The 12,839-nt window shown below is 45.2% G+C and overlaps 1 protein-coding gene across 2 annotated transcripts in view; it reads right to left on the minus strand.

The window, feature by feature from the left end:
- The window catches only part of IL10RB (interleukin 10 receptor subunit beta), a 45,853-nt gene that overhangs the window by 29,964 nt on the left and 3,050 nt on the right, over positions 1 to 12,839 (minus strand). For both annotated transcript variants that reach the window (XM_069475000.1, XM_069474999.1), the window contains exons 3-6: positions 9,377 to 9,534; positions 7,080 to 7,246; positions 3,399 to 3,546; positions 1,413 to 1,570 (exon numbers count right to left, since the gene is read on the minus strand). In XM_069475000.1, the coding sequence (XP_069331101.1) occupies positions 1,413 to 1,570; positions 3,399 to 3,546; positions 7,080 to 7,246; positions 9,377 to 9,534 (631 nt within the window). The remainder of the gene's footprint in view (positions 1 to 1,412; positions 1,571 to 3,398; positions 3,547 to 7,079; positions 7,247 to 9,376; positions 9,535 to 12,839) is intronic.

Consider the following 12,839-nt stretch of genomic DNA (forward strand, 5'->3'; position numbering starts at 1 on the left):
TGGGTCGCCCCATCAGGTCGGCAGCCTGTGCCAGCAGAGGCTACTCTCGGAGAAGAGAAAGGGGACTCTCGACAGGACAGCAGAGGAAAGAGACCACAGATGTTACCCGTGGCCCAGAGGCCAGCTGCAACGGTGGACGCGGTAGTTTGTTCCCCTAATCTTCCTCTTGGAACCTCCCCCAGAAAGAGATCAACTCGCATCCCAGAGCAGCTGCTCCCAGTGGGTCACAGGGGTAAAATGGGTGGACTGTAGATGCTGTGGTGTCCCACCCAGCTGTCCCTCCAGGCATGAGGCACTCACCCTCCTAGCTGCCAGGAACACAGGCCACTGATGTCTCATGCCTCACCCGGGGTTAGGTTCCCTTCCTGGGTATAGCCCACACCCAGGGCATGGTCCATGTGAGGTTCACAGGCCCACCCCTTTTGCCTCAGCTTGGGACATCTCTAAAGGGCCATCCCAGCTCTCGAGCCCCCATGGGACTGGCCGAGGCCTCTGTTGTGGCTGCATGACAGCTCAGCCTCTCTCTCTACCCCATCCCGCTACCTTCACTCCCTTAGAGGTATTAATCCCAAGGGTACTCCCCTTTAAGCCTTTCTAAAAATATTTGTTTTAATTAAAAATATTTTTTAGAGATGGGGTCTCACTATATTGCCCAGGCTGGCCTCAAACTCCTTGGCCAAGCAATCCTCCCGCCACAGCCTTCCAAGTAGCTGGAACTACAGGCAGCATCACTGGGCCTGGATCCCATTAAGCCTTTTGAATGTAAATCTCTATTTCAGAGTCTGTTTCCTGGTAGATGAGACCAAAGATAGGTGGTTTTTTGGGTCTGGGCTTGGCATAGTTTCAAGTGTCAGTGTATATCCAGAATTTCATTGCTTAGGGCCTCTTCGGTCCTATAGTCATCAGCCAGGTTCATCCTTTCTTTTCCCTAAACTTTTTAAAAATAGTCTTCCTAAAGTCTAGGATACACATCCCAGAGTTTCAATCACTCTCGGATATTCTAAAACTGAACACGCATCTCTCCCTCCTCCCATTCTCTCCCTCCGGCTATGTTCTGGCACTTGGCCTGGAGTTTGCTCTTTCTCTTCCCTGCCCTGACCTCTGCTTTTTCTCTTCCTGCCCCAGAACCATCACCTCTGCCCCCCAAGTTCATGGGGCTTTGGCAGCGAAGGTGGGGAAGGAGCAACGTCCAGGTTGCAGGGACGGCTTCTGGTATAAATCTCTGCCTCCTTCCTTACGGCTGTTCCTTGACCCCAGGCTGCTCTAAAATGGGCTCAAAAGAACAGACTAGCATGCGAGACATGTGTCATTCTCCCGGAAAACGTGTCGTCTGGAATCAGGAGGCCCCAACTTAAAAAAAAACTCTTTCCAGTCAGGGTTTTCGAACCCGCATCTTCCTCCATCCTACCCACCTCTTTCAGGTGCTGTGGAAGGGAGTTCCCGGGGCAGAAGGTGTACTTCGTCTTCTTGTAAACGCACCACAGCAGAGCAAAACAGCCGAGGAGCACCGGGAAGACCACAAAGACAGACGCGATGAGGATGACGGCGACCAGCCAGGAGGGGATCGTGTCTGCCAGGGAAAACGTCGTGTGTCACATTCTTATCCCAGCTTGGGTCACAGTGATCCCAAGACCATTTTAACCATCAGAGCCCAGCGGCGATCCCTGAGAACAGGACCACGCGTGCACCTTGGAGGGTGTCTCAGCAACACAGCGGCTGGCTGGAGGGCCAGAGGTTTGCAAAGAGTTCCACCCCTTCCTATCTTCCTCAGAGTCTGGTTTCTGGCTTTATTCCTGACATACATAAAAAGAATAAGCAAGGATTCTCATGCACTTTACCTACTTGCAGGGTAGCAACGAGCCTCCCTGTGCTGGATATACCTCTTCTGCCCTGAAGCAGCCAACGGACTCCGCTCGGCGCGAGCCCGAGTTAACTCAGGCAGCACCGCATTTCGTACTGATAACTACACGTTGGCATGAACGACCCTCAAAAGCCCTACACTGAGAGATCTGCGCCAACTCCAGCCTGGCTTCTAGCAGCCTGAGGCCACATCCCTGGGATGACACAGCCCCCTTTCAGTTCCTGTCTAGAAAAACTCAAGGCTGCCTAAAGAATTTACCATTTGTTCTTGCCAACACCTGACGATAGGCCCCTGACCTCTCTTTCTGAGAGCATTTTCTAGAAAGGGCTTACAACTGTGAATCCTTCCTCTGTCCTTCTGAGACATACATGTATCTCCTACAACTGGGGAGTGTCCTTCGTGAGGACAGAGAGCCACTCCTTTGACGTTATCAGGAAGGACAGGGCCTCTGTCTCCCCGTCTCTGGGCAGGGTAGAAGCCTAACCTTGATAAATGCCTTTGCAGACACAGGTTGGCCTAATGGACTGACCAACCTCCTACCCAGTTTTTGCAATTTTTTCACTCCCTGACTCTGCTCGAGTCCCCTCTTGTGCCCCCTCTCTACTCAGTCATTACTGAATAAAATGTTTTTACTGTTCTAACTAATGTCCTCGCTTTGTTTATCTCTGACAGAATCCAGGATGTCACCCTGGTTATCTATGGTCCCAGCTCCCCTTGTTTGGCCCCAGGCCCCTTCTCCTGGTGGCTGCCCTGGCAGCCTAACCTCCCTGTGCCTGGCCTCTGCCAACCAACACAGCCCTCACGAGCAAAGCCCACACATCTGGGGATAAGCGGGCCAAGAGAACAAACTTTACCTGGTAGCAGCAAGTTACTTTCTGTGCACAGAAATAATTAGTTTCTGGGTCAACTGGTACCTTCTTCTCTCTCTCTTTCTCCCCTTGCCCCCTTCCTCTGCCTGCTTCTTTTAGGAAACACTAAGTGTGGCGGCACTCTGCTAGACGCCGCAGTCCATATCGTATGTGAAGGACTGTGTTGAGGTCCTATTGTTTTTATTTTACAAGGGGCTCTGAAACAAGTGGCGCCAGCTGAGGACAGTGGCGAGGTTTCCAGGCTCTCCCTGCCCGGCACGTGTCTGCAGGAGCTCAGCCTGGGAGCAAAGACTCCGGGGATGGGGTGGCAGGGCGCAAGGTGGCCTCAGGAGGACCCAGGAGCCTCATTGCAGGCAGGCTGGGAGGGCAGAAAGGCACAGTGGAGGGCGGCTCCTGGTCACAGACCTCAGCCCAGCAGGCAGAAAAGGTTCCCATCAGTTCCTCTGATCTGAGGTTCTGAGCAGCCTCAGAAGGGGGTGGTCCCCTTCCTGCACGAAGCTGATCAGCCAGGGCTGGGAGACCACGCCAGGGTGATACGTTTTTCCCAACTGGGTTGGAGTCTGGGCTGGAGGCGATGGTGTCTACGGAGACTTCGGGCCCTAACGTCTGCAGAGCCACTGACAACGCTCAGGGCAGGCAGAGCCCCAGACTGCGACCTCACGACTCACCGTCCTCGGTGGTCTGCTCACAGACAGGCTCGCTCCACTGGCCGGTTTTGTTCCGATCGGGAAGAAACCCTTGAACTTGAACACAGTAAGTTGTCCACGGCTCCAGGTTTCTGAGGACCTCGAAGTCATAGTGAGGAGTAACTTGGAACTAGGATTGGAGACAAAAATAAGAACATGGCTCAGCAGTGAAGGGACATCAGCTTTTTTTTCTTTTTTTTCACACTTATCAGTTATAATCTCTGCTTCAGATTAAAATAGGAAGGAGCAGGTAGCAGCCGCTCCTCCCAGTTCATTTCAGGGGACCGTGACACCATGTTGAGGGGCTCGGCAAGGGGACTGACTGTGATGCTGACAAACCCTCCCATTTCCTGAATTCTCTAGCTTAAATGACACACAAAGCATCCTGTTTATTTTTTCAAAAAAGATAAATCAGTTTTAATGGGTTGACCCCGTGTCGCACAAAAATTCATATGTCGGAGTCCAAACCCTGGGTACCTGTGAATGTGACCTTATTTGGAGAGAGGGTCTTTACCGAGGTAATCGAGTTCAAATGAGGTTATGGGTCCCTAATCCAAGGACTGGTGGCCTTATTAAAAGGAGAAATTTGGACACAGGCACACAGGAAGAATGCCATGAGAAGGTGAAGGTGGAGACTGGGGTGATGTTTTCACAAGCCAAAGAACGCCAGAGATTGTCAGCAACCACTGGAACAAATCCATCCCTGGCACCTTCAGGAGGAGCCTGGCCCTGCGGACACCTTAATCTTGGACTTTCAGTCTCGAGAATTGTTAGACAATAAATTTCCATTGCTTAAGCCTCCTAGCCTGTGCTACTTTGTCATAGCATCCCTAGCAAATAAGTGAATACACCGGTCACATACAGTAAGACTCAATGTGATTTTCTTTCTAAGTTAAGAGCACGTTTCGAACCCTGGCTGCCTGGGCTTCTCCTGACTCACTTCTCCACTTGTGTCCCCCACACACCCGACCTCACCTCCAGAGCACACACCACAGCCTGTCTCTGCTCTGGGAGTGGCGGCACTGACTCATCTTAGTTTGATTTGCCTATAAGATATCGTAATCAAGGATATATTTCTGAATTTGAGAATTCAAAATAGTTCCCGGGAAAATAAAGGGAATTAATAAGTATACAAAGGGAGCACAGACTCTTTTTGTACTTTAGTAATTGCTTATTTTTCTTTTCGGGTTGGGGTTGTTGACAGCTTGTCTATATCCCTTCATTGTGTGAGCAGGTAAGCGCGTGGAGGTCAATCACTGGATTAGATCTATTGAATATATGAAGAGTGCTAGGCTTATATGCCAGAATATATGAAGAGTATGGTATAACTTCTAATAAGTAAATTAAAAAACCAAATCCAAACCAAACCAATCCAAACAAACAAACAAAAAACCCCACAAAAACACCTGGCTTTCATTTCTAGAAGCCTAATACCTCTAAAACCTCACAGTGCAATTTTTTCAAAGACTACACGCAGAGGCCCTCGCAAGCAGGTGAGGTGCTGGCACAGCCGGGAAGGCGGCCCCTCAAGCCCTTCTGCGGCTTTTTCACTTCTGGGTGACTTCTGGTTTTATCTTCTCACTTTCTCCCACCAAGACAGAAGAATTTCCAAAAGCCCTCATGCTATTCGTTTAGAGACCGAGTCTGGCACCGGCTCAGGAAAAGCTGCATTCTAGAAGGGAGCCTTTAATGGTGACATTGCAGCCACCCATGAAAGGCCAGGCAGCAGGTGGCCTTTCCACACTCTGAAGGCTGCCACGCAACTGGGCTGAAGTGAGAGGAAAAATGTGCAACCAGATGCCTATGCTGGGCGTATGCGGGATAAGAAGCTAAATATAAAATGGGGTTTGCATTTCACACTTGCTGCAGGAGACACTCAGCCATAGTGACTGTGGAACTGGATTTTTTTTTTTTTTTTGAGACAAGGTCTCAATCTGTTGCCTGGGCTGGAGAGCAGTGGCATCATCACAGCTCACTGCAGCCTTGAACTCCGGGGCTCAAGCTATCCTCCTGCCTCAGCCTCCAAAGTAGCTGGGACTATACGTGCATGCCACTATGTCCGGCTAATTTTTTTCATTTTTGTATAGATGGGGTCTCGCTATGTTACCTAGGGTGGACTCAAATTCCTGGTCTCCAGTGATCCTCCAGCCTTGGCCTCCCAGAGTGCTGGAGTTGTAGGTGTGAGCCACCGCACCAGGCCTGGATCTTTAATTGGAGTCTGCTACTAGCCCCTGGAGGGAAGCGGTCTCCTCTTATCTTCCTTCCCCAGGGCTTAGCAGAGACACCTGCATTTAATATGTGATCATGAGTATGTGTCCCCACCAAAATTCAAATGTTGAAACTTAATCGTCAATGTGATAGTATTAAGAAGAGGGGCGTTTAGGAAGTTATTAAGGGGATTAGAGACCTTATAAAAGCAGGACAAGGGAGCTGTCCGCCCCTTTCGCCCTTTGCCTTCCACTGTCTTGGAAGCAGAGGCAGCCAGCACTCAGCAGACACTGCGTCGGCTGGCACCTTGATCTTGGACTTCCCAGACTACAGAACTGTGAGAAATAAATTCCTATTGTTTATAAATTGCCCGGTCTGCGGTATTTTGTTATAGCAGCAGGAACAGACTAAGACACTGAATCATTTAACAGAGCATTTTTTTGGGAAAAAAACTTGAGTTTTGGGCTATGCAGTATAGATATATAAATTTAATTACATCATTCCTGAGACAATAAATATTGGTGAACTCCTCCTCCCAAACTCATTGAGAATTAAGTGATAAAATCAGTATTTAATGTGGGAGAGATAACATATACGTAATATAACTTAACATATATGTAGGTCAGTTCAGGACCAGGAATGGCATTCACCTCAGAAACACAAAGAATAAAACCTGACCAAGGAAGCATGAAAATTGCCTTAACATGTCTACAAAAGGGGAAGGAAACCTCACATGTTGGCCATATATATTGTTCCATGGGATAAGTTTATGTTTTTCATTATGTCATTAAATTCCCCAACAATCCTATGAAGTAGGTCTTTATCCATATTTTATTAAACCCCTTTTGCAGACCTGAGGAAGCTGAGGTCAAGAATGTGACCAGGGCCACATGGTGGCAGGGGCAATATTTCAATCAGGTCTTTTGACTCCAAGCCCATGTTCTGAAAGGACTTGTCCCCTGAAGAAGACAGCAACAGAAAAAACCGAGGTCAGAAAAGGCGAAACGTGACTCTGTCCATCCAGCCGTAGGGCTGCCTCGACTGCGGACTTGCCTGATCTCTGGGAAGTGTGGGAAACTGGGGTTGATGCCATGAGACAGTGGTCATTCAGCCGAGCCCAAGTTCCCACAGCCAACCCTGACTCAGCTTTGCTGCTCCTGCAGCTTCCGTCCGGGGGGAGAAAGGTCTGCTCTCCCCGTGCAGACTTCACCTTGAAAGTCAGCTCTGTGAACGTCCCTGGGGGCTGGGAAGCTTGAGCCAGAGGTACCAGTCACCCTTCAGTCTGGAAGCTTCTGGCTCTCAGAGGATCAGGCCCTGGACCGTAAGGTGTTGCCACCTTTCCAGACCCTCCCTGGATGGCCTCGTGGCCTTCTCTCTTTATTGTCACATTCTCAGACTGAAACTTAAGGAAAGAACATGGGAGCTTCCATCTGAAATGCAATTAGCCAAACTTACCTTTTCATCTGTACCATTTTTCCAATATTGCACATTATAAGCCCACAAGTTATAAATATTCTTCATGGTCCATGTCTCAGGTTCATTCTCAATTTGGGGGGCTGAGAAACGCATATGTAAAGAATCAGCAAGCATTTCTACTTGCATTCCAGGAGGTCCAATAACAGCTAAGTGTGAGAACAGAGCAAAATGACAATCAAAAATCACATTTTGTAAACTTCATTTCACCGTTAATTTTTCATAGCCATGCAGAACAATTAGTCCACTGAAGTCTATTGCTCTCTGATAAACCATTGCTATGACATTGACTGATATGGCTGAGGAGGACAGTTGGATTTTGTTTCTTTAAAAAATATATGATAACCTTTGTCTTTATTAATCAAGTATAGTTTATTTGTGTTTATTGTGATTTCTGATATATTTGGAATTCTGACTACATCATTTTGTGTTTTCTGTAAAGGCTGCTTTTAAAATTTTTATCTTATTGTCTTGGCTTCTTCCCCTCCTTTTTTTTAAATTTTTATTTTCTGTTTTCTCTTGGCTTGAATTTTATTTCCTTTGCTAGGCTGGAAGCTACAGCTGATATTTCTATTATTTTTAGTGGCTGCCCTTAAACATCTAACGTATATAATTAACCATATGTATTTTTCCAACAAAGTCTAAAGCTGTTCTCCTGCTGTACGTGCTTTTGCTATTCAGGTGTCTGGCGCCTTCACTTCATTTGGGTCTCTGTTCAAATGTCTCAGTTTGAGAGACTGTATCTTACCACCCCAGGTAAAAGAGCAGCTTCCATCACTTTCCGTCCTATTACCTTGCTTTAGTTTTCTTGAGTGCCACAGTCACAACCTGTCCTACCACAGGTATCTATTTGTTTATTATCTGTCTTCCTTATTAGAATATATGCTCCGTGAGGGCAGGGGCTTGGTCTTGTTCCCTGTTGTAGCTTCAGCTCTCAGAATGTGTCTGGAACAACAGTGCTCAGAAATAACCACAGATTGGTTAATAAACGGTTCTGGGCAACTGTGCTGTTTAGAGTTATGCCCTGAACTTTTCTCTGGCTGCTGCTACTTTTTCAGAGCTGCTAAAGGGCCTACTTGTACCATTCTAATATGCTGGTCTAAAAACCAGATTAGAAAACCTGTTAGCTATGTTTCCAAAGCAAGTATAAATTGGTTCTGCGTGACATCTCGAAGCACTTTCCTATTGCTAAAGTACATCAACTCCAGGAGGCGAATATCCAGTACAGGCAGTAGCTGTAAGAGCACGGACACAGGAGCCTGGGTCTGAGTCCCCGCTCTGTGCTCACTGCCTGTGTGACCTTCCCACAAGCTGCTTAACCATTCCGAACCTCAGTTCTGAAGGTAACATTCACACATAGGACCTGAAATAGGATTTGAACCAGTTAGGACACGGTCAGTCAGTAGTTATAGGCACAGAAACCTATCCTTGACTATTGTGAAACTGTATTTTTTTGTGCTTATTTCTTTCTTGGTTTTTATAATAGTACCTTTGAAAAAGATAATGTACCTTCGATCATTTCTGATTCCAGAAATAAGAGGCTTTTGCCCAAGCTTGGAACAGTATTAGAAAGGTAAGAAGGACCTCCTAGCCTCATTCTCTCCCAGGGAGGATGTGATTACAGGAGCAGGGGGGGCCAGAGCAGAGGACTGGCACAAGGACCCCTTCCCACACAGGGACAACTGTTTTAGTGCTTCTCTCTGCCTACTCCTTGGACGGCTGTACTGAGTTTTGTTTATCATGTTCTTGTAACCCCCAATCCTCTTTTCTCTCTCAATTGCTATATGGTGGTTTAATTAGTTTCCAATTAGATATTTTAAATATGTTCATCTCAGGACCTCTGGCAGGTCCCTATAATTCTCCAAATTTAATCCAGGGACACTCTTTGCAACACCTACCAGCCACCCTGACCCAACCCATGTGCCATCAGCTGTACCCCTCCCTTTTGTCCTTTGTCCCTTGCTTCCAGCAAATTTACCACATGAATCTCTCCAGTTCTTCTCATGAGCAGTGCTGGCCCCAACTCATGTATACCCTTAAGGCACTGAAGCTACTAAATTTACATTTAATTATTTTCCTGATGATATGCTTGTCCTTTCCTGTCTCTCCCAAGAACTCCTTTAAGGCCACAGCCCTCTCTGTTATATTCAGTAAGCTCCTTGTACAAGGCCCTCCACTTGTGGGCACTCGGAGGATTCTTGTTGATGGACCAACCAATGTGCAAAAAAACCAAGGCAACATGACAACATTCCAACAAAATGGGAAACAAAATGGCTTACTGTCGTCCACAGGACAGAAGGTGATGTTTACCCAGTCTGAGTGCTCATCTGCAAATTCAGCTCTGACTCTCAAGGTGTGGTCACCATACTTGGAAAGAGTTGAGAAGTCACATTCCGTTGAGGCAGTGCTCACGCACACATCTTGGAATTTCTTGTAACTACGCAGTCAGAAAGATAAATAAATCATAAGAACTCTAACTTCAGTCTCCCTGCGGCTGACTGGTGCTTTACTCCTCCTGCTGCTGATGACTAACAGAGAATAATGACAGAAAAATAAAGCAAATTCTTAATCATCAATTTTGATGGACAGTATGTATGATTTATATTAGTATTTTCCAAACTGTGCTGCACGGAACCTTAATGATCCTTGAGATATCATACGGCAGTTCAAAAATAATCTATCCCCTGGTTACATAAGTTGGAGGAAAAACAGGGTTAAATATGAAAATAGATGTCTTTAAAAAAGAACAGACTTCTTACATCCTAATAATAATAAGCACGTGCCTCTCAAAAAATGGGTTAAGTATTCAACATACTTGACCAAAAAACTTCCTTCCTTGATTATGTGTTTCTGAAAGCAATGGCACGATTTGTGATATATATAGATAACCAAAATAAGGATATTACAGCAATTTCAAATACAGTCACATGATACAAAATGACATTTTGGTCAATCATGGATGACAGAACACATACAATGGGTGGTCCCATAAGATTATGATATTGTATTTTCACTGTACCTTTTCTATGTTTAAGTTTGTTTAAATACAGACACACCTCATTACCGTGCTTCATTTTACTGTGCTTCAAAGGTAGTGAATTCTACAAATTGAATGTCTGTGGCAACCCTGTGTCAAGTCTATTGGTACCATTTTTCCAACAGCATGTGCTCACTTTGCGTCTGTGTCACAGCTTTGTAATTCTTGCAATGTTTCAAACTTTTTCACCATTATAACATCTGTTATGGTTATCTGTGATCAGTGATCTTTCATGTTACTATTGTAATTGTCTTGGGGTACCACAAACTGTGCCCAGATAAAATAGCAAACTTAATCGATAAATGTTGTATGTTCTTCTGACTGCTCCACCCACCGGCCATTCCCCAGTCACCCTCCCTCTCCGCAGGCCTCCCTGTTTCCTCAGAAACAACAGTACTGAAATTAGTCTTTTAAGGCAACAGCTTCCACAGATTCCTCTGATGGATCTGAGCAGTCAATCGAAAACCTTCTGGAAAGGATTTACCATTCTAGATGACATTAAGAACATTTGTGTTTCATGGGAGGAGGCCAAAATATCAACAGGAACAGGAGTTTGGAAGACATTGATTCCAACCCTCATGGATGACTTTGAGGGGTTCACGACTTCAGTGGAGGAAGTCACTGCAGATGTGGTGGGAACAGCAAGAGAACAAGAATTAGAAGTGGAGCCCGAGGATATGACAGAATTGCTACAATCTCAGGCTAAAACTCGAATGGAGGAGGAGTTGTTTTTTATGGATGAGCAAAGAAAGTGGTTTCTTGAGATGGAATTTACTTCTGGAGAAGATGCTGTGAACATTACTGAAATGACAACAAAGGATTTAGAATGTTACATAAGCTTAGTTAACAGAGCAGTGGCAGATTTTGAGAGGATTGATTTCAATTTTGAAAGAAGTTCTACTGTGGGTAAAATGTTGCCCAACAGCGTTGCATGCAACAGAGAAATTCTTCGTGAAAAAAAAAAAAGTCAATTGATGTGGCAAAGTTCACTGTTGTCTTATTTAAAGGAATTGCCCCGGCTACCCCAACCTTCAGCAACCACCACCCTGATCAGTCAGCAGCCATCAACACGGAGGCAAGACCCTCCACCAGCAAAAAAAATTACAACTTGCTGAAAGCTCAGATGATAATTAGCATTTTCCAGCAACACATTCTTTTTAAATTAGGGTATAGATACATTTTTTTAGATAATGTTATTGGATACTTAAAAAGACTACACAATACCGTAAACATAACTTTTATATGTATTGGGAAACCAAAAACTTCATGTAGCTTGCTTTATTACTTTGTTTGCTTTATTGCAGTGGTCTGGAACCCAGCCTGCAATATCTTCGAAGTATGCTTGTACACAAATACTAACCATTATGTGACAATTGCCTGCAGTATTCAGTATGGTAACATGCTGTACAGGTTTGTAGCACAGAAGCAATAGGCTACACCATATAGCCTAGGTGTGTAGTAGGCAATACCATCTAGGTTTGTGTAAGTATACTCTATAATGTTCGCACAAAGGTGAAATCACCTAACTACGCATTTCTCAGATGTCCCCGTCGTTAAGCAACGCATGACTGTAATATCCTATATATGACTATTGTTGCAATTACCCTGGAAAATTTATAAAGCAATGCATCAGTCCCAGTAAAAACTCTAACCCCAACAGCAACCACTGAAGGGAGGGTGGCAGAAATGTGAAGTGGAAGCATAAGAGACATGACGTTTGGGAATACCTACTTACAATCTCTCAATCTCCATAACTTAACCTTACGACAGCCTGAGGAGGTAATTATTAATAGCTTCCCCTGACCTAAGGAAGTCCAGGTTCTTGTCCTGCAAAAAGCCAGGAGACTGCTTGACTGGTTCCCCAAGGCATCCTTTGTCTAGGGGCCAAAGCCAAATTTGGCTGTGCTCAGGAGTGACAATGAAGGTGATGATGATAAAATAATAACAGTTCAACATTTCTCGAGTACTTAGGGGTCAGGTGTGGAGAGCCTAAGAAATCTGCCCAATTGAACTCAGATCTGTTTGACTTCAGAGCCCACGGTCTTAGGTAGCACATCGCAGCTCGAGGAATTTTTAGCAATATCCAGAACAATCCCTTGCAAAAAGCAGGTAGAGATATTACAACTGGAATCATACTATTTTGCAATCTGCTTTTTTTCATTTAATATACCACAGACATTTTGCCAATCAATCAATTCTTCATGGCAGTGTATCACCCATCATTTGGAAAATTCAGGGGTTATTTCATTATGGGGTTTTCTCACATGTGGCCATTCCCTTCATTTAAACTAACGCATCGATTGGCTGGGCTCGCAGTATTTGAAAAGTTGTTTTGGAATAACTTCTCTTTCACTAAGTTATTTTGATTGCATTTACAAATATTTCTCTCCTCATTAAATAGGTACTATGACCCATTCCCCATATTGACAGCTAATTTTTGGAGGATGGTTCCATGTTAAAATCACCAAATACATCCTCTGAAGTGCCCCAATACGCACATACAACAGAGAGTTTGTGCTATGCAACTGCTCAGGCTAAATTCTAAACACACCTTTTATGGAGCCACATAAGAATTAATCAGATCTTTTGGGATCAAATGTCTTCCCCAAGAACATGCCCTGCACATGTTTTTGTTTTCTCCAGCACGTGCCAGGCTTGGTCTATAGTTTCATGTGAAGGAAACCTGGAACCCGAGCATGGACTCT

The sequence above is a fragment of the Eulemur rufifrons genome, chromosome 7 (genome assembly GCF_041146395.1).
Source record: "Eulemur rufifrons isolate Redbay chromosome 7, OSU_ERuf_1, whole genome shotgun sequence".
Classification (NCBI taxonomy): domain Eukaryota; kingdom Metazoa; phylum Chordata; class Mammalia; order Primates; family Lemuridae; genus Eulemur; species Eulemur rufifrons.